Raw genomic sequence first — 22778 nt, 5'->3', positions numbered from 1 at the left:
ATGAGCAGTGAGTTTTAGGAGCGCTTTGGAAGATTTTATGGGGTCAGTGTTCTAACTTCAGTGCAATACATTTCCATGTTGGATAAGGACAAACCAAACATTCTGCATGTCACAGTTGCCGTTCAAGTTTGTGCTATCTAACCTACTAAGATTAAATAGTTATTAGCGCTACAAGCACAAATAACACATGGGGTAATAAAAGAACACACTCAAAACTGTGTCATCACAGACAAAACATTACACACATCCAACAGATGGAAAAATAAACTGGGTTTGTTAAGGTTTATTGTTGATGTAGTATATATTTTTACCAATTTAGTTGTGTTTTTATTCCCATTGGGTGCGGCAAGTTTTTTTTAATATGTTTTTCATCATTCATACGGACATTTATTGATATATTTAGCTATGATAGACCCTGCAAAGGAGGTGGAGTAGCAATGTTTATAAAATCTTGTTTTACTGTATCTTTAAATACCAAAGTTTACAAGTTGAATGCAACTTGGGAAAACAATAGGAGTAGGTTTTATCGTCCTCCAGCTGCACCTGTCGGTGAGCTAGAGGCCTTCTTTACCTTCATCTCCACTTTGATCATTCTGAGTTAGTTGTTTTATGTGACACAAATATTGTTTGATTGTCCAAAACTTCTGACAGAGTTATACCTCTCAGTTACTGCTCCCACTCGACCTGACCATAAAGAACCACTTAAAGCAACATTACCTTAAGCAGCAAGCCTCAGAATCACCAATGTAGTGGTGCCTTTCTTATTGATTTTAGTGACCACTGTCCTATTGGGTGTGTGTGGAACACAAAATGTATTAAATCCAATTCAAGTATAACTTTGAAAAGTATCAGTTATTGGTCAGTTACATTGTTTTTACCACTTGTATTCCAGAACCTAACACAGTTGTTACTGATGTTTCTGATAATTTAGAAACAGAAACATAATGTATAAACATGCCCCTCACAAGAGTCGGGACAAAAAAGAGAATAATCTGATGATTTGTCTTTCCCATTTGTTTTTTTATATATTTAGTAGAGTATTTGTCCAGATTAGTAATGCATTGATATAATTAGGCCCGAGCGCCACAAGCTGGCGAGAGGCCTATTAGTCCCGTAAGGCCGTGCGAAGCACGGCTGCGAAAGTGCGCACGTAGTGCGCACGAAATCGAGCGCGAAGCGCTCGCCCACTTCCAAACACTCACTAACGCACTCCTCCACTCATGCACGCCCCGTGCATATTAATTAGTAGTAGGAAAATGGAACATTACCGTTGTAAACGGGCGAAGCCCGTGCAAAAGTGCGCACTAAACGAGCACTTTACATTCGCGGTCGTCATCCCCATATAAAGCACTCATTTGCCCTAAGTAGCTCACGAATACGTTCCCCATCTCTTGCATGTTCCATGCATATAAGCATGTAATGCAAAAATTTAACATTATTACTGTATAGAGGGCCAAAAACACAAAGTGGGCGGAGCCCACTCAAAATTAACGAAAGTACCCGTCAGTGACCAGGGACCCACACCATGAGGTAGGAAAGCGCTTTCCGAAAATGTATAGTTTATGATATTTGAAAAATGGGAAACATTGTTTTCGCATCGGAATATTCTTCTTCTTCTTTCTTTTTCTTCTTCTCGGGACTAACCCCCCTATTTTTCACCCAGTGAACATTGACGAAAAGTCACAAAAATTTGCACACCTCTAAAAATCGTGCCTCTCTACATTCTGGCTATTTCCATTTTCTAAAATAAAAAAAATTGGCGCGTCAGCGCCCCCAAATGTACCAAAAATGCATTGAGAGATAGGAAATGACCCAAAAAAAATCTAATCGTAGAATCATGAAATTTGGCGCAGAGGTAGATGGTGACAAGAGTAGAAAGTAAAAAATATTATTACGGCAACGCCGTCCGCCCAACCAAATGTCGGCCAAGCATGACTCGGGAGTTTTTCCAAACGTCGTACTTTTACGAACTCCTCCCAGGGTATTGGCCCTAAAAAGCTGAAATTTGGTGAAAATGTTACTGAGGAGTGGGACATCAAAAGTTATTCAAATTACATTGATACCTGTCACGGTCTCTGAGCGGCAAAGCCGCAAACTGTAGCTAGAATTTCAGAAATCTCCCAAATTTAACATTTCTGCCGTTTGCGCCGTTAAAGTCCGAATTGCGTCAAATTAGAATCAGTTGTTAAACTCTTTGCCCTAAACCTACTTGAAGTGAAATAAATTAATTTGGCGCCACAGCGCCCCCTACAGATTTTATATGGAGGTTAAATGTTTAGTTTTGCGAAATTATATGAAATTTGACACACAACTCAATTTTGGCATCCCCATCAAAAAAGTCAATGAGACCCATGTCATAATTGTTACGGCTTTGCCGTAGCGATGACCAAAACCTCCCATGTTATTCCAAAGGGGAAATCGCCAGAACATGTTTACACTTTAGACTTTCACGAACTCCTCCCAGGGCGTCAGCCCTATTAACCTGAAATTTGGTGAGACTCATCTTCAGGGGTGGACCATCAAAAGTTATCCACATTTTTATTCAAAGAGTCACGGTGTCTGTGCGGCAAAGCCGCACATTTTGCCAAGAATTCAAAATAAAATTGTTTTTTGAATGGTAAAACAAAGGGCAGAAGATGTGACAGCGTCACAGATTTAGCAGTAGACGTACTAAAAGGACAATTGGGGCGCGTTAGCGCCCCTCCTCTTGCGGCGTGGCGAGGGCCGATCATTGCCGCTTGCGGCTATATTTTAGCTGTTATTCCCCTTGAACACTCTGATTATAAACCTTGACAAAAAAATTCAGTCAGAGGGTTATAATGGTCATTACTTTGTTTAATGTCTTGGTTATAAGAACTCCTTATTTTAAATACATATAAACGTCCTGTTTCTCCAAGTCAAAGGAATATTTCAACACAATCTGGTGAAAAACCTTTTGTAATCCAGACCTTGCATCTCAGGTCATGTCTATTTGTATGTTTTGATTATCTCTTTCCATGTTGTAAGCACAGATTTTACCCAGGGATTCTTAACTTTCTCCAAATGACTCCGTTCACTAACAAGGACCACGCCACAACAATGGAATATGAAAGAATGTTTATTGATAATAGTGATGATAGATCGATGATGGATCGATGATGATGATGATGGTGATGGATCGATGATAGTTGGCTGGGTAGAGGGGGCTCGGTCTCGGGTAATCAGCCCAGCCGATTCAGAACCCCCCCTCCATAGAAGGTGAAGATGATAGAGACATGGGGTGGGAGGGTCGGGTCGAGAGAGCAGAGACTACAAGAGATGCTGGGAAAGGCCTGTATAAATAGGGCTTCTGGGTAATTAGAGGTGTGGTTAAAGAGTGGAGGCGTGGTCCAGCTCCTGAACCTCAGTCAACGATTAACATTGTCAACTACATTTTGTCATTTGCTAGTAGGGCCTGTACACTACTCTCAATATTTTTCCATTGAGCTTCGTATTCTGGATCATACCAGTACAGAAAAACTTGAGATTGTTTTACTCCACTCATCAAACAGCCCGCTGGGGATGGAAATCGGGAGAGTCTGGAATAAATAGAGAAATATGGGTAAAACAATCATTTTTATAGTTTCTATCCTTTGACTTAGACTGAAGTATGGGATAAAAGTCAACTTTTCAAGATATTTCTTTATAGTGGAGAAAAGAGTATAGATAAAGTTTTTCCTCTAAGATTGTGGAGAACTACACCAAAATATTTAAGGGATTCCGCTTGCCATTTGAATGGGAAGGTCTTTCTAAAGGTCAGATGGGGTCGCCAATAAGAGAGAATTTCAGTTTTTTGTGCATTCAATTTGTATCCAGACATTGGACCAATATTATGCAGGAAATGCATCACGTTAGGTATGGACATTTCTGGTTTGGTTATATATAGCAGGCATTTTCTTGTGCTGTTTCATCAATTGAGACACCATAAAGAATAGAACAGAAGGAGGGACCAAGCACAACCCTGCCTTACCTCTCTCCAAAGTCAGTGAATCAAATCAAATCAAATTTATTTATAAAGCACAATTCATACAAACTGCAATTCAAAGTGCTTTACAGTGTTTAAAACACAATTAAAAAACAAACAAATAAAAACACAATGCAAATTATAAAAAATTAAAACAATGTACGTCAGAGTAAAATAAAGAATAAAAATAATGTAGTATTTTAAAATATTAAAAAACAGGTAAAATTATGTCAGTCAGTGGGGGCCTGTCTCACAACTTCGGGAAGGCTATTCCAGACCTCATAGCACTGGAACGCAGATTCTCCGTGTCTGGTCTTGGCTCTGGGCACCAGCAGGAGGCCGGTCCCTGAGGTCCTTAGAGTTCGAGATGGTTCATATGGCACACACAAGTCTGAGATGTATTTTGGTGTTAGGCCATGGAGAGACTTGTACACAAGCAGAGCTGTTTTAAAGTCTCTTCTCTGAGCCACAGGAGCCAGTGCAGAGACCTGAGAACAGGACTAATGTGATCATACTTCCTGGTTCTAGTCAGGACCCGAGCAGCAGCGTTCTGGATGTACTGCAGCTGTTTTACAGCTCGTTTGGAGAGGCCAGTGAGCAGGCCGTTACAGTAGTCTAGTCTACTGGAGACAAATGCGTGGATAAGTCTGGTTGGGACACTATATTTTTAATTTTGGCAATATTTTTTCAGATGGAAGAAAGCTACTGATGTTATTGAATTGATGTAGCGGTTGAAATTCATGTCCATAACTACTCCTAAATGTTTTACCTTGGTTACGGGTTTTAAAGAGAGAGACTGGAGGTGGTTGCTAACACTTTCTCTAAGTTTTTGTGGGCCAAAGACGATGAATCAGTCAAGTAACAGGTGAACTCATAACAAAGACAGATTATTTCCACAGATACGACTGCAGCCAAACATACTGCACATGAAACGTATGCCGTTCTCTCAAAAACTGTATCTATTCGCTCGATGGCAATATGAATGAGTAAGTACCTACAAATACTTGGGCATCTGGATTGATGATAAACTGAGACAAATAATCTTAAAGCCAGATTGTCATTCTTCTTTAGAAATAAAAAGTGCATTCCTTAATTGTAGAAAAAGTTAATCCAGGCTACACAGTTCTAGATTATGGTGCAAGTATGTATGTATGTGTGTATATATATATATATATATATATATATATATATATATATATATATATATATACACATATACTGTAGAATGCATATATATGCATGTTATGTGACCGGATTGTTCTTGCGTTGTGTTATCAATGGCCACGAGACACGGTTTATCCTTTGGAGGCACCCTCCGTTTATTCTTGTCAACTGGTTAACAGAAAAACACAAAACGAGTTAATACGTGCCACGAGGCAAATCCAGCCCAAACTAAAAAAGGATATAACAATTAAATCAATATACAACACATAAAACATAAAGGATGACACGATGGATGACTGACCTCTTCTTGAGACAGAGATATTAAAAGGGAAGAGGGAGTCACGACCGTCAAATTTATAAGGGGAACACACGAAGAAGTAGGGGCTGGAGGACACTGACAGCACACACACACACACACACATATATATATATATATATATATATATATATATATATATATATATATATATATATATATATATATATATATATATATATATATATATATATATGCATTCTACAGTCATAAAACCTCTGAACTCAATTTAAAATTCAGCTCAATCCATTTAACTTTAAGATGATCATTTACAACATTAATATAGTTGAATGTTTGAGAGTGAAAACGATATGACCTGGAGGGTTAAATTTAAATCTATATGTTACGTACAGCCAGATAGGGGGGCTATGATTAGACTTTCTCACGTGTGGTTTGAGCCCTCTCGGCTGCTGTAGCTCCAGGAGGAGGCGCGTGGGAGGGAGAGATGTTTGACGTGGACCATTTCCGTGTGGAGACGATGGCCGAGCGGTGTGCGCGACTTGAGGTTCATCTGAATTAGCCTCGATTTAGATCTGTTACGGGACCTGAAGTGAATCCCGGTCAGGAGGAGCTGGGTTCACGGGGCTTTGCAGACTACAGTCTCCCACAGACTGGTCTCTTTCTGCTCCCTGGCCCCTGCTCGCCGCCTGCATCATGATTAAAGCCATCCTTATTTTCAACAACCATGGGAAACCACGGCTCTCCAAATTCTACGAGCACTATGTAAGTTTGTGTGTGTGACATTCTCTTGTTATCACAGCTTTACATCGCAGCGTGTCGTGCAGCCGGTGACAAAAGGAATTAGCCCCAGTGTTATTATCCCGTAAAGAGGAAATATTAGATTTTGCGACAGCAGCTGGACATGTGTGCTACTCCTCCTGCTCCTCACGCGCGCGGAGCTTTTGTTTCAGGAACTATAACATGTCGCAGAAAAAGCCAACGAGGGCCTTTTGAATCGTGAATTATTAAACGCGTGCGAGCCGAGGCGAGGCGATCTGCTTTCACCGGAGAAGCGACCGTTTTTTGTCTCGGTAAATCCAGCTGTGCCCCATCCACGGCAGAGTGGACTGTTTGTGTCACATGACTTCAATAACGCCCTTGTGAGAGACTCGTGCCTTTTTGCCGTTGCCCAGGGTGATGTAATTACCTGCGCATTACACATTGCAGAGTGACTGAAAGACGAGGCCACATAATATCCAATAAGTCCTGAAATCATCACTCCAGGTAGCAATGGACGCGCTTATGTAACATCCTTCAGGGGGATGAGCCGTGGATCTGTTGTATTGGGATAAAGCTGCGTTGGCATATTCTTAAGTGGATGTGTTTGTGAAGGTCCAGCTGTCCCCCGCGTTAGAGAGACAATAGACCGGTGACGCAGGTGCCTTTCTTCAGTCTAACACCCAAAGAGGGTGCACACTATATGGGTTAGGGTTAGTATACAGTATACAGGTACAGTATATGGGCATGCCTGGGGGGTTCACACCATTTCGATGCACGGTTTATTGAAAATATCACGATAAACGATTCATATTGAAGCTATTTTATGCCACCGACACGATGATAAAGCAGGATAAGCAGTAAAAACAATGTGTAAAAGTATTGTTCAAGGCGTGAGCTGCAATAAGTAATGTAAGTAACAAATCAAATCTCGTGTGCCACTATAATAATACGTCATTATAACAATCATAATGGCAAAAATCTACCCATCATTACAAAGAAATGGTACCCTACCCACCATAGATATTGAGGTCTGAAATATTTAGTTTGATCCATTATTTTCTGAACGATAATGTAGTTCCTTAAATACAATAAAGAAGAGGGCACGTTGGAACACCGCACTGTTTTCTAAGGCAGGGAATCGGATTGAATTTCACGTTTGAAATGAGGACAATAAATCATTTAGAAAATTAAATAATGCACAAGGGGGTTTAGCCATCTGTTGCATGAAAAGGTGTCGCCTTACAGTCTTTGTATTATTATATGCCTCAATGGCCACTATTTTCCAAAAGTTAGCAGCAAATTTGTGTTCTAGGCTACAGCTCATCCTCTGTCAGCATAAAACCCTGTTTGGGTCAGACGTAAAAAGAATAGATTTGACTGTTTTTTGTGTGAAATGGAACTGAATTAAAGTATGTCTTGTTCTAGTTCAGCAAAACATTGTCTGCTTTTCTCTAAATAAACAAAACCAATCGAATCTAAAATCACAATCCACCAACAAAACAACCCAAATGCTCTGTAATGAATACTTCATAGCGTGATGCCAGAAGTGTTATGTTAATTGATTCTGAACATGGACCAAATCTAACTGAAATCATCGTGTTAGTGATCGTAGAAAAGGCCAGTGGGAGGGACCGTGTTAATAGCCAATTTAAACCTCGTGATGTATAGTGTTCATTTTAAGCCCTGACGTGATGTTTAAAAGAAAGACATGTCATTTTTCACAATAGATTTAGATGAATATAATGTGGTTTACGGCTGGATATAGTGTAGGTGTGATAAGCATCGCAGAGACCATTATCTTGTTAGTTTGAGCCTGTCTGCTGCGTCTATAAGAAGGAGAGGGGAGCCACATTCAGCAGCAACTGTCCAGGGGCTTGTAAACGGCACCAAGGAGAAGCTAATACAACTATTCTATTTATACACTGAAACAAACGCCTTTGCCTTAATTACAAGTCTAGAAGGACACAAGTGGCAATTAATTCCGAGTTGTAATACCCAGCTTCCTTTGAACAGTAAGCACGCGTATTTCAGTCTTTCCCATGTTAACACAAAAGACGCTCTTAGCTACAACAATAGTGTTAGTCCCATGGTTCAGGTCACATGACTGATTCAGCCTCCCAGCTGCAGCATGCCGACCCGCTCCTCTACTCTACTCGCACTTGTGTTACATTTTGACTTCACCGCCACAGTAACGCTGTTTGTAGTAGCCCAACCTGGAGGTGGGGCAGATTGTGGAACTATTGATAGTATTGTGAATGTATTTGCATTGTGTATGATGAAAAATTACATTCAAAGAGCTGTTTTAAAAAATAGCATTCGTTGTAATGGCTGGTACTTATATACTTTTATTCCAAGTAGGTCCAAAACCACGTCTGTACCCGAACTAAGGATGTTTTTTTTTGTAGTTTCTAATTATTACAAACATAAGATGTTTTGGCAATTCAACAAAAATGTGCAAAAATGTGTCCTTAATTATATCAGTGGGGTTTTAAGTATTAGATAATGGTCTGTAAAATCACCTAAAAATGTGGCATCACTTAAAATCCTTGAAACATCTTTTTATAATGAACAATTTACCCAATTTATTATTAACAATATACCCAATATAAAAATGTTGCATATCTTAGATACAGCAGTCATAGTATACGTATTGCCCATCTTTACTTTAGGACTAAATTTGTACTAAAATAGGACTATACAATAATTACAAAAAACAATCTTCTTCTGAATCGTCTTTGCTTCTAGTTACTATTTTAAGTTGTCTGAAAATAGAACTCAGCAGAGATCGCGTTAAGAAATGCATTATGTCGCCTTTGAGCCCATGTCAATATTTAAGTTAAGGATTATAAGCATATCATCAGCAAAACGTCCACGCTCTCAGTGTTTGCCCAGGCAAAACTCAACTACAACAATGTGTGTTTGATGTGAACTGTCTTTCTCTTGCAGTCAGAAGACACGGAACAACAGATCATCAGGGAAACCTTTCACTTGGTCTCGAAAAGAGATGAGAACGTTTGTAATTTCCTTGAAGGGGGAATGTAAGTAAAGTCACTTCACACTAGAAATACATGTCTTTGTTTGGTCTGTATTTATACCCCACCTGCTGTAGCCGTTTGACAGTGACTGCTCTTCCTGGTGTCTTTGCTTTAGTGCTTGATCGTGCCGTGAAATTAGTCCAATTATTATTAGGCCCGAGCGCCACAAGCTGGCGAGAGGCCTATTAATCTCGTAAGGCCGTGCGAAGCACGGCTGCGAAAGTGCGCACATAGTGCGCACAAAATCGAGCGCGATACGCTCGCCCACTTCCAAACACTCACTAACGCACTCCTTCACTCACGCACGCCCCGTGCATACTAATTAGTAGTAGGAAAATGGAACTTTACCGTTGTAAATGGGCGAAGCCCGTGCAAAAGTACGCACTAAACGAGCATTTTAAATTGGGATGACGACCGCGACCTCATTTGCGCTAAGTAGCTCACGAATACGTTCCCCATATCTTGCATGTTCCGTGCATATAAACATGTAATGCAAAAATTGAACATTATTACTGTATAGCGGGCCAAAACCACAAAGTCACTCAAAATTAACGAAAGTACCCGTCAGTGACCAGGGACCCACACCATGAGGTAGGAAAGCGCGAGCGCTTTCCGAAAATGTATAGTTCATGATATTTGAAAAATGGGAAACATTGTTCTCGCATCGGAATATTATTAGGCCCGAGCCCCAGCAGGGCGGAGGGCCTATTGCTCCCGCAACGCTGCCGAAGGCAGCGTTGCAACTGTCTGACCAAACATGCGGGCGCAGCCCGCATGTTTGGTACCCCGTCGCCCCTGGCAAGTACAGTGAACTAGCCCATGCCGAAGGCATGGATCATGCATACTTACTCCTGCTATGACAGAAATAGTCAACAATGAGTGAATGGGCGTAGCCCATTCACTCATTGTTGACAACAGCAGCGCGAAGCGCTGCATTCCTCCAAAAACCCTCTTGGCATCGTCCCGTACGCAAAAATCCATGCCGCAGGCATGGGTCATGCTTGTATCTGCTCAAATCAATGGAAGTCTATGGGGAGTGGGCGGGGCATCCCGACGGAATAGGGAGTGACGAGTGCGTAAGCGCTCGTAATGATGATTCCACCCCATGACGGCATCGGGAAGGCTTAGAGCTTTCAAACGATGTATATTTTGTTGTTATAGTGGAAACGGCTATATTGTTTTTGCTAAAAATATTATTATTTTTATTAGGCCCGAGCGCCACAAGCTGGCGAGAGGCCTATTAATCTCGTAAGGCCGTGCGAAGCACGGCTGCGAAAGTGCGCACATAGTGCGCACGAAATCGAGCGCGAAGCGCTCGCCCACTTCCAAACACTCACTAACGCACTCCTTCACTCACGCACGCCCCGTGCATACTAATTAGTAGTAGGAAAATGGAACATTACCGTTGTAAACGGGCGAAGCCCGTGCAAAAGTACGCACTAAACGAGCACTTTACATTGAGATGACGACCGCGAAGCGGTCGTCATCCCCATATAAAGCACTCATTTGCGCTAAGTAGCTCACGAATACGTTCCCCATCTCTTGCATGTTCCGTGCATATAAGCATGTAATGCAAAAATTGAACATTATTACTGTATAGAGGGCCAAAAACACAAAGTGGGCGGAGCCCACTCAAAATTAACGAAAGTACCCGTCAGTGACCAGGGACCCACACCATGAGGTAGAATGTATAGTTTATGATATTTGAAAAATGGGAAACATTGTTTTCGCATCGGAATATTATTCTTTCTTTCTTCTTCTTCTTCTCGGGACCAACCCCCCTATTTTTCACCCAGTGAACATTGACGAAAAGTCACAAAAATTAGCACACCTATAAAAATCGTGCCTCTCTACATTCTGGCTATTTCCTTTTTCTAAAATTAAAAAAATTGGCGCGTCAGCGCCCCCAAATGTACCAAAAATGCATTGAGAGATGGGAAATGACCCAAAAAAAATCTGATCGTAGAATCATGAAATTTGGCGCAGACGTAGATGGTGACAAGAGAAGTAAAAAATATTATTACGGCAACGCCGTCCGCCCAACCAAATGTCGGCCATATTGCTTCAAAAATGGCTAAACATGACTTCGGAGTTTTTCCAAACGTCGTACTTTTACGAACTCCTCCCAGGGCGTTGGCCCTAAAAAGCTGAAATTTGGTGAAAATGCTACTGAGGAGTGGGACATCAAAAGTTATCCAAATTACATTGATACCTGTCACGGTCTCCGGCGAAGCCGCAAACTGTGGCAAGAATTTCAGAAATCTCCCAAATTTAACATTTCTGCCGTTTGCGCAGATAAAGTCCGAATTGTGTCAAATTAGAATCAGTTGTTAAACTCTTTGCCCTAAACCTACTTGAAGTGAAATAAATTAATTTGGAGCCACAGCGCCCCCTACAGATTTTATATGGAGGTTAAATATTTAGTTTTGCGAAATTATATGAAATTTGACACACAACTCAATTTTGGCATCCCCATCAAAAAAGTCAATGAGACCCATGTCATAATTGTTATGGTTTTGCCGTAACGATGACCGGATGCCAGAACATGTTTACACTTTAGACTTTCACGAACTCCTCTTAGGGCGTTAGACATATTAACCTGAAATTTGGTGAGACTCATCTTCAGGGGTGGACCATCAAAAGTTATCCACATTTTTATTCTAAGAGTCACGGTGTCTGTGCGGCAAAGCCGCACATTTTGCCAAGAATTCAAAATAAAATTGCTTTTTGATGGTAAAACAAAGGGGAGAAAATGTGACAGCGTCACAGATTCAGCAGTAGATGTAATAAAAGGACAATTGGGGCGCGTTAGCGCCCCCTCCTCTTGCGGCGTGGCGGCGGCGTGGCGAGGGCCGATCATTGCCGCTTGCGGCTATATTTAGGCCCGAGCGCCACAAGCTGGCGAGAGGCCTATTAATCTCGTAAGGCCGTGCGAAGCACGGCTGCGAAAGTGCGCACGTAGTGCGCACGAAATCGAGCGCGAAGCGCTCGCCCACTTCCAAACACTCACTAACGCACTCCTCCACTCATGCACGCCCCGTGCATACTAATTAGTTGTAGGAAAATGGAACATTACCGTTGTAAACGGGCGAAGCCCGTGCAAAAGGTCGCACTAAACGAGCACTTTACATTGGGATGACGACCGCGAAGCGGTCGTCATCCCCATATAAAGCACTCATTTGCGCTAAGTAGCTCACGAATACGTTCCCCATCTCTTGCATGTTCCGTGCATATAAGCATGTAATGCAAAAATTGAACATTATTACTGTATAGAGGGCCAAAAACACAAAGTGGGCGGAGCCCACTCAAAATTATCGAAAGTACCCGTCAGTGACCAGGGACCCACACCATGAGGTAGGAAAGCGCGAGCGCTTTCCGAAAATGTATAGTTTATGATATTTGAAAAATGGGAAACATTGTTTTCGCATCGGAATATTATTCTTTCTTTCTTTCTTTCTTCTTCTTCTTCTTCTCGGGACCAACCCCCAAGTGGGACATCAAAAGTTATCCAAATTACATTGATACCTCTCACGGTCTCGGTGCGGCGAAGCCGCAAACTGTAGCTAGAATTTCAGAAATCTCCCATATTTAAAATTTCTGCCGTTTGCGCAGATAAAGTCCGAATTGCGTCAAATTAGAATCAGTTGTTAAACTCTTTGCCCTAAACCTACTTGAAGTGAAATAAATTCATTTGGCGCCACAGCGCCCCCTACAGCTTTTATATGGAGGTTAAATGTTTAGTTTTGCGAAATTATATGAAATTTGACACACAACTCAATTTTGGCATCCCCATCAAAAAAGTCAATGAGACCCATGTCATAATTGTTATGGCGTTGCCGTAACGATGATCGAAACCTTCCATGTTATTCCAATGGGGAAATCGCCAGAACATGTTTACACTTTAGACTTTCACAAACTCCTCCCAGGGCGTTAGACATATTAACCTGAAATTTGGTGAAACTCATCTTCAGGACCATCAAAAGTTATCCACATTTTCATTCAAAGAGTCACGGTGTCTGTGCGGCGAAGCCGCACATTTTGCCAAGAATTCAAAATAAAATAGCTTTTTGATGGTAAAACAAAGGGGAGAAGATGTGACAGCGTCACAGATTCAGCAGTAGGCGTAATAAAAGGACAATTGGGGCACGTTAGCGCCCCCTCCTCTTGCGGCGTGGCGGCGGTGTGGCGGCGGCGTGGCGAGGGCCGATCATTGCCGCTTGCGGCTATATTTTTTATTATTTTTCTTGTTCTTCTGCTTTTTGAGCTCCAATTTGACCCCCTGAACATGCTCAAAAACTCACCAAACTTTGCCCAAAATTCAGAATCGGCGAAAAATGTAGTTTTTTCTGGGCCATTTTTTTTTTCGTTAAAAAATGGCGCGACAGCGCCACCGACAAAAGTCAAAATACATTGCGCCTATGGGAGACGCCCCGAGGTCAACTTTGGCGTAAAGCTACGAAATTCGGGACACGCATTCCTCTCGTGAGGACAAAAAAAAAAAAATATTGTGGCCACGCCCCCAGACTTACCCTATGGCCGCCATCTTCCTTTGAAAATGAAAACACGCTGTGTTAGCCATTTTGTTCACGTCAAACTTTGACGAACTCCTCCTAGGGCGTTTTGCCCACCGACTTCAAAATCGGCGTACGTCAATTTTTTGAGATACCTTTACCGGTCTGTGTGCGGCGCAGCCGCAAAGTTGGACAACTTATTTTGGAATATTGCAGATCTAAAAATTGCTCCCATTTGATCAAAACCAGTCCGATTAGGACCAAATTTGAATCAGTTGTTAAACTTTCAAGTTTGGACCAGTTTAGCATGACAAAATTGAAATGGGCGCGATAGCGCCCCCTACAGAGTTGCCTTTGAGTGAACATTGATGGACAAAAACTGGTTTTACACAAATGTTCTAAACTTTGCCCAAAATTCTATTTTGGGGTCCCGAGCAAAAGGCCAATCAAACTTATGCCTTAATTTTTACGGCGTAGCCGTAGCCATGACGGAAACCTCCCATGTTATCCCTATGGGAAAATTGCTAAATCTCTCGAATATCCACATTTTTCTGTTTCACACTTTAACGAACTCCTCCTAGTGCGTTTTGCCCACCGACCTCAAAATCGGTGTACGTCCCCTAGACAAGTGGGGCATCTAAAGTTATCCAAATTTTAAGGATAACTTTTACGGTCTCTGTGCGACGGAGCCGCAAACTTTTCCCTGAATTCTGACTATTTGGCCTTCAGAGTGGCCTATAAACAATAGAGTTTTTCCAAATGACATTATATTTTGCACAAAATTCTAATTTGCCATCCTGATCATAAAAGTATGAGAGCCAAAGTCATATTTTGTACGGCGTAACCGTAACGATGACAGAAACATCCCATGATATCCTTATGGGAAAATCGCGAAATTGCTCAAATCACCACATTTTTACGCTTCACACTTTAACGAACTCCTCCTAGGGTGATTGTCTGATCAAACTCATATTTGGGGAAAATCATCTACACAAGCGAGGCATCAAAACGTATCCATATTTTGATTCTAAGTGCTACGGTCTCTGTGTGGCGGACCCGCAAATATATGTCAGAAATGGGAAAACAGCGAAATCTCTAAAATGACCACATTTTTATGCTTCACACTTTAACAAACTTCTCCTAGTGCGAAAGCCCGATCAAGCTCATATTTGGGGGAAATCATCTACACAAACGGGGCATAAAAAATTAGTCATATTTTGATATTAAGTGGTACGGTCTCTGTGCCGTGGAGCTGCAAATATACTGTCACAAATGGGAAAACGCCAAATCTTTGAAATGTTCACATTTACGCTTCACACTTTAACAAACTCCTCCATGGGCAATAGCTCGATCAAGCTTTACTTTGGGAAATATCATCTACACAAGCGGAGCATCAAAACTTATCCATATTTATATTCCAAGTGCTACGGTCTCTGTGCGGCGGAGCAGCAAATTTGACTGACACTTGTGTTGATTTGCACTGGATTGGCCATGTCCAATGTGTCGCCGTCTGTCAAGTTCTTTTTTTATTCAACACACAATAAGGGCGCCATCTTTATCAAGTCGAAAGCGCAGAGTCTTGGATGCCGCTTGCGGCTTTAATTCTTTCTTTCTTTCTTCTTCTTCTCGGGACCAACCCCCCTATTTTTCACCCAGTGAACATTGACGAAAAGTCACAAAAATTTGCACACCTCTAAAAATCGTGCCTCTCTACATTCTGGCTATTTCCTTTTTCTAAAATTAAAAAATTGGCGCGTCAGCGCCACCAAATGTACCAAAAATGCATTGAGAGATGGGAAATGACCCAAAAAAAATCTGATCGTAGAATCATGAAATTTGGCGCAGAGGTAGATGGTGACAAGAGAAGTAAAAAATATTATTACGGCAACGCCGTCCGCCCAACCAAATGTCGGCCATATTGCTTCAAAAATGGCTAAACATGACTTCGGAGTTTTTCCAAACGTCATACTTTTACGAACTCCTCCCAGGGCGGTGGCCCTAAAAAGCTGAAATTTTGTGAAAATGCTACTGAGGAGTGGGACATCAAAAGTTATCCAAATTACATTGATACCTCTCACGGTCTCTGTGCGGCGAAGCCGCAAACTGTAGCAAGAATTTCAGAAATCTCCCAAATTTAACATTTCTGCCGTTTGCGCAGATAAAGTCCGAATTGCGTCAAATTAGAATCAGTTGTTAAACTCTTTGCCCTAAACCTACTTGAAGTGAAATAAATTAATTTGGAGCCACAGCGCCCCCTACAGATTTTATATGGAGGTTAAATGTTTAGTTTTCCGAAATTTGACACAAAACTCAATTTTGGCATCCCCATCAAAAAAGTCAATGAGACCCATGTCATAATTGTTATGGCTTTGCCGTAACGATGACCGAAACCTTCCATGTTATTCCAATGGGGAAATCGCCAGAACATGTTTACACTTTAGACTTTCACGAACTCCTCCCAGGGCGTTAGCCCTATTGACCTGAAATTTGGTGAGACTCATCTTCAGGGGTGGACCATCAAAAGTTATCCACATTTTTATTCAAAGAGTCACGGTGTCTGTGCGGCAAAGCCGCACATTTTGCCAAGAATTCAAAATAAAATAGCTTTTTGATGGTAAAACAAAGGGGAGAAGATGTGACAGCGTCACAGATTCAGCAGTAGGCGTACTAAAAGGACAATTGGGGCGCGTTAGCGCCCCCTCCTCTTGCGGCGTGGCGGCGGCGTGGCGAGGGCCGATCATTGCCGCTTGCGGCTATATTTATATTTATTATTGCTCCAAAAGATCACAAGCGTAAGGTAATCCTGAATACATTTAATATGCAGTTCTGAATGATGTGGTCTTGTTTTCCTCCATTTACTGTTTCTAATCTGCAGTGTTTAAAAAAAGGGTGCACCTGCTTGTTTCTATGGAGTTGTTGTTTCTTTGCCTGGATTGTTCCACAGGGATTAAACTAAAACTGCACAAAACTACCTCGAAAACATGTATTCTTTCAGCGAGCGCCTCTCCACAGTTCTGAACTGCTGAAGCCACCTGCTTGTTTCTGTAGCAATGAACAAGTTTAATTCCATATTTCAAAATTCCAGTCAAAGCACAAAGATCTTTTTTGGAGACGAGCAGGTGGCAGACCCTTTATCAGAAAAGTGACATTGTGCATCTATGTTAGTATGAATATGAAGTGCATTTGCTTCAGGTTAACTCTCTTGACATGACGTAAATAAAGTGATTCTCAAATATGACTCAAATAATTGTGCTGATCATGATTTTATCCTTGATTGAGCGTCCTTGTTACAAAAATGAGGTTGACACAGGCGTCTCTTTGTGTGTTTTACAGGTAATTGTAACAGTGTTTCTGCTCCGTTCATTTATCATTCATGAACGAGGATCCGGTGTCGTTTTACATCCGGACATCTCTTTACTTAGCACAAACGACCTACATTTAATTAGAATACCGTACATAGCATCTACATAAAAATTGTGGTGAAACATCCTCATCATAAGTAATTGGGTGATATTTCAAATTAAAACATATGATCTGTTAACCTGCAGAAGAAGAAACCTTTTATTATAACTAATTAGTAATGTCTTGTGTTTAATTTCGTAAAAGCCATTGCAGATTGGACGAGTAGGGCAGAGTTTATCTCAATTTTTATCATTTACTATGTTTTCCCCTTGTTTTGTGCAACGTGAGTCATAACATTTATAGTGGCGCGTGTGCAGTCGGGCCATTAAAGGGCAGTTCTGAAGCACACTCAAAAACACCCCGCGGCCTTAATAACCTTTTAACAGAACTCTGTCACGGTCTATAAATCAAATGTTCGAGTAAATGTGAGGAGGAGTAAATGTAAGTGATCCTTATATTTTGTGTGTGTCTTTTAGGTTGATTGGAGGATCAGACTACAAGCTCATCTACAGGCACTACGCCACTCTGTACTTTGTCTTCTGTGTGGACTCATCCGAGAGTGAACTAGGAATCTTAGACTTAATCCAGGTAATAGCCACTCAAAATGTTAGAAGAACACATATTATGCATCAACATTTAAATCATTTTTAACTAGAGATCGACTGATTTATTAAGGGCGAGAGCGGCATCTCCAGCATAAGACGGAGAAATGTCCCTATCGTACGCCTGTTATGTAGGAGTAGAAACAGTACTGGAGGTTTTAGTCATTTCAAACATGTCTTCATGTCAAAAATGCATTCTATATGTCAACATAAAAAATAGAGGCTGCTCTGGTTTTTCAAATATGGAAATTGGTATTGGCTATGGAAAAAAACCTGATTTGAGGAATCCTTACAGACCCCATTAAAATTTCCGTTTTCACCTTCTTTACAGTTCTGTTCTTACTTCATTCTTGATTGTAAATATTTTTCAAAAGCAGCGATGCTTTTAATTTTTTCTTTTAATATTTTCCATTGTCCAAATTGAAGACAATGGACCTGCTTCTGTTATTAAATGTTTTTAGATTAGTTGTGTGTGTGTGTGTGTGTGTCACATATTATTATAACTATACAGCACGCATGCGTAATACCGGTATGTCTTTTTTAACAATGCAAGAGAAACTAGTTGATTTTGGCCTTGATTTTGTGTTTGTTTTTGTGCCTAGGTCTTTGTGGAGACTTTGGACAAGTGCTTTGAGAATGTTTGTGAGCTTGACTTAATCTTCCATGTAGATAAGGTAAAGTTGCTTGCTTTTTATCACCAACAAATATTAACCTCCTTGTTTGCCCACCTGATCTTATTTTATGTAAACAGTTGTGAAATACACTATGTTTATGGTTTAGATATGCATAACAAATAACCCTTGAAACAGATGTCTCGAGCTCAATGGGTTCTCACCTGGTTATGGTAAATAAAGGTTAAACATTGATAAATGTATACAACAAAATGACTAAGTAGTTGAAGCATTTTCCCCACCAACATTGCCATTTTGTCATTGGGCAAGACACCTCACCGACTTTGTAAGAATCTGGTGGTCGAGTTACTGGTGGTCGTCCGGTGAAGAGTGAACGAATAATTCCCAGAAAGCACAAATCAAACGCATCATTATTATCATTATTAAAGGCGGTATGGACGATTTTTCGGCGATTTGAGAACGCAGGCGGAAGTGCGCATGCGCACTCGCCCGTGCGGCCTGATACAACACACACGTGCGTTTGTTTATTAGCGCAACGGAGCGCATCGCTCGTCTCCCGTAGATTTCTGTCCACTCCTGAGTCAGCTCGAACTGTCTTTCTCCGTCATCATTTTGCCCCGTACACTGAGGGAACTATATTATGATAGATCCATGCGCTTAGGCACGCGGAAACGTGGGGACGAGCCACACGCGGCTGCAGGTGAGCGGTAGATGCGTTTTATGATTGATACGTGGCAGGACAAATGATTTATCCACGCCACGAGGAAATATGATAAAAATTTGCTGAAAAAGATCGTCCATACCACCTTTAACAAAACATCTTTGGATTTTACCTTACGGAAAGAAGATACGCATTTACGGACAATGTAAGATGACCTCATGTTTGTTGGCAGGTTCATAACATTCTGGCTGAGATGGTGATGGGGGGTATGGTCCTAGAGACCAATATGAATGAGATCATCACACAGGTGGATGCTCAGAACAAGATGGAGAAGTCTGAGGTGAGTATGAGCCCTCCTGGCCACTGTATGACTGCACATTCTATCTATTCTCTGGGTTTTATACACCGTATGCAGGCATGTGTGAATGCTGCACCCTGCATGCTTCTCCAGTGACTTTGTGGATGCTTCAAAGAATAGTGTTTGTGCTCCTCAACCTTTCTGCTGCACTGCTCTTGACACAAATCTCTGAAACACAGCCTCATCATTTGTCATTACTGCTGACACTGAACTGTTCCATTGTCAGACACATTTCAAGAATCACTCAACATAGTCACAGCAGGCGATGTTTTATCAGTGTACTGTAGGGCTAATGTGGATTATCAATAGTTTTACCTGCCTTAAGTGTGCAAATGTCTTTATAATGTGCTCCTAACATCTGTGTCCTTGCCTAGATGTGTCTCTTTGCAAGGACATTGCTTTGCTTTCCATGCAGCTTCTGCTAGCAGACCGTTATTTATACCAAACATAAAACTTTTTGACAGACAGCCAGAGACAATTTCATGAAATCACGATGATGAATTTCCACTCTGTCGATCTGAGTCTTCCCTAAAGCTGGACAGCACTAATGTTGACTCTCAGAAACAGGCTTGTGCATCCTTTTTTAGCTGTTAGCTGCTTAACTTGTTTTTTTATTGAAGGTAATTTGTGGCTGTAGTCGTAGTAAACTGTGATTGTTGTTTAACAGATTAGGGCTGCTTTGTCTCTTCCGTCAGACGTATCTTAGACCGCGAGTTCTCAGTGAACTTTAGAACGGAGAGTTCATTTTTGTAAAATCTGAACATTTATTTGTTTAAACATTTTTATCCTTTTTTCATCTGACTAGTTGCTACAATACTTTCCCCCCCCCAAAGTGCGGTCTATGATAGGTCATTTTTGTGGAGATGAACTGTAATTACTTTAATCTGCTTTAACATTCCTCTTTTTCTGACTCTGTCTAGTTCTTTTCATTCTTCTTTCTCTTTACAGACGTTTATCTTTCAGTCTACCAGACAGGACAGGTAGACACAGGTACTGCTAAATTTAGTACTGTACTGTAACCCGAGCTCAAGTCTATTCCCCTCAGTCTCTCCACGTGGCCTTTTAATAAACTGATATTACTAACACATGCAGCTGGAATTTTTCACAGCAAACCCAAAAATGACCTTTATCTTCAAAGGGGAATATTGATTTTGTTGATTCAATATTCACTGGCCTACATTTTGAATATCTGGCCCGTTTGCTTCAGTCTTTTGCGTTTCTGAAGTCTTGACAAGAGCAAGAGGAATAGCTTATGAACAAGTGTTCCATTCAATAAGTGAAGACGTTACATTCCAAACCTAGACACTGCGCCACTGGGTCAGATATGGACTTCTGGTGAAAAACTCAGTTTCTCCTCCGCAGAAATAAACATTAAAGGGTATTTTTTGGGTTTGTTCACTGAAGATTCCTTGGGGAGATCTCTAACCACAGTAAAGTTAAAAACTGCATCTGCTGAGATGAACTAAATATTTATGTATCTGTTTCTCTAACTATGAGGTTCACTGTGTGAGTGACTTAAGCTCCCCTTGTTTTTAGTTCAATACAGTATAGAGACTTAAACCCCTCCTTTCATCAGTAGCACTGGCAACATTAGAGTTAGCACACTAAATGTATAGTCTCAATGTTATCTTTTGTTCTTGTTTTTATTTAGTGGTTTTAGTTTATTAGTGACCGTTATTTTATAGCCCTTGTCTTGGTGTTGTCATGCCAGTGTCCCCAATCAGGTACAGTATAATAGCCAAATGTTATCTATATTTCCCGTCACTCAGAATCTCCCCTGATAGTGTTTTATTGTCTTCATATTCCCAAACCATTTCTGCTTTATCCAAATCTCTCCTTGCTTTTTAAAATTATTTTTTCTTACCCTCGGCCCTCAACAGTCCGGCGGGTCCACTTTTCAAGCATTCCTGCCTATACTGATTTGATAAATGTAACCAAATACCAAATACTGAAATTGGTGAGCGGTCGAGTCAAGTACATTTCTCACATTTGATTCATAATTGGCTCTGGTTGTGATGTAAGTCATAAGAAACAATTGTGCATGTGCATATGAGGCTCTAAAGGCATTTGAATGTACCTTTTGTTGCATATATTGTCTGTATTTAAGTAGCTGTCAGTGCATTTGCATTTTGTCTGTTCTGTTTTAGCACTGCGCTGAAGGGATGTCAAGATGATCTCGATAATCGTGTTTATTCAGATTGCAATAGAAACGGAAAAGCTAACTAGAAAATAATAACAAGGAAATTAAATGTAGACTCCAAAACAGGAAACACTTCTGACTGTTTGTCATATTAAGCTTCTTTTTCATTCAGGATTTGTTTTCATAACGCTGATCTGAAGAATGGTAATATATTTAAGCAAAGAAAATGAAGGATTTGGCTTCTCACACTAATCGTCATATGTTGATATCGTGACATCCCTGCTGTGCTGTTACATGTCTTGTTCACCGTTCTATCCTGTACATAATCCCTTGTTTTGAAATGTATAACCTTTCCCTCCTCTCTGTGTTCAGGCCGGTATTGCAGGGGCTCCCGCTCGTGCCGTATCTGCTGTAAAGAACATGAACCTCCCAGAAATGCCCCGTAACATCAACATAGGCGACATCAGTATAAAAGTGCCAAACTTGCCCTCCTTCAAATAGCGGCGTCTCGGCCTACAGCCTGCAGACGCCCGCCAGTGTTCTCCAAGATGCAATCTGTTTACCGAAACCTCAAATAACTTACTTTATAACCGTGCGCTTGTTGAAGGTATTGAGTGATTTGAAACTCCTTTGCTGGTGTTTTTTTGTTTTGCATATTTTTGTTTGTTTCAACAAAAGTTTAGTATTTATTTCTCAGTGGTACATTCCTGCTGCCTCTCTGGAGGTCGGTCCTTAATGTTGAGCTGCGCCTGCTACAGGTCTGTGACAGTTTGTGGCCTGAATTGTTTTGTTTGTGTTGTATACATTGAACTAACTTACTGGTGGTGAAACATTGGGGGGCAGTTTTATATTGGTTTGCTTTTTCTGACCAAATAATCAATCAATGGAATGAAGACATTATATCTATTATAGAAGAAGACTGCTTGATTGATTCAATCCAAGTCTTATTGTATCATGAAGTATATATTACAAGACAATACATTTTTATTGACTTGAAGTCTTATGTGATGGATGTAAAAGTATAGTTATTTACTTTTGTTACTGTTCACAAAATATTTTTAAATCTTTAATTGTATCAATGAGGATTTTTTTTTTTATCTTACTTTGGATGTTGAGCATGAGTTTGTTTGATTTTACGTCAAAAATAAAGTGGAATTAATTTAACACTCGACTGATTAATGGTATAGTTGCCTACAAAGGAAATATATTCTTTTGCACACATTTTCATCCAAATATTCTGTATATGTATATATGT

At 40.7% G+C, this 22778-nt stretch overlaps 1 protein-coding gene across 2 annotated transcripts; it reads left to right on the top strand.

Moving 5' to 3' along the window:
- The first annotated feature begins 5864 nt into the window (after positions 1–5864).
- Positions 5865–22060, top strand: ap3s1 (adaptor related protein complex 3 subunit sigma 1). 2 transcript variants are annotated; one of them, XM_072432740.1, is made up of 7 exons: positions 5865–6185; positions 9129–9220; positions 17607–17718; positions 18335–18406; positions 19258–19365; positions 20332–20373; positions 21896–22060. In XM_072432740.1, exons 1-6 carry the CDS (start codon positions 6117–6119, stop codon positions 20365–20367), a joined length of 489 nt encoding a protein of 162 aa, XP_072288841.1. In that variant the 5' UTR covers positions 5865–6116; the 3' UTR covers positions 20368–20373; positions 21896–22060. The 2 variants fall into 2 exon arrangements, with proteins under 2 accessions (XP_072288841.1, XP_072288840.1); XM_072432739.1 differs by lacking the exon at positions 20332–20373 and having other exon boundaries at positions 5870–6185.
- Positions 22061–22778: the final 718 nt, after the last annotated feature.

Source organism: Eucyclogobius newberryi, unplaced genomic scaffold (assembly GCF_026437365.1).
Source record: "Eucyclogobius newberryi isolate DKJ021-1_F unplaced genomic scaffold, fEucNew1.0.hap1 SCAF_6, whole genome shotgun sequence".
NCBI lineage: Eukaryota > Metazoa > Chordata > Actinopteri > Gobiiformes > Gobiidae > Eucyclogobius > Eucyclogobius newberryi.
The sequence above is the reverse complement of the archived record's forward strand: the minus strand, read 5'-3'. Positions and strand labels throughout refer to the sequence as shown.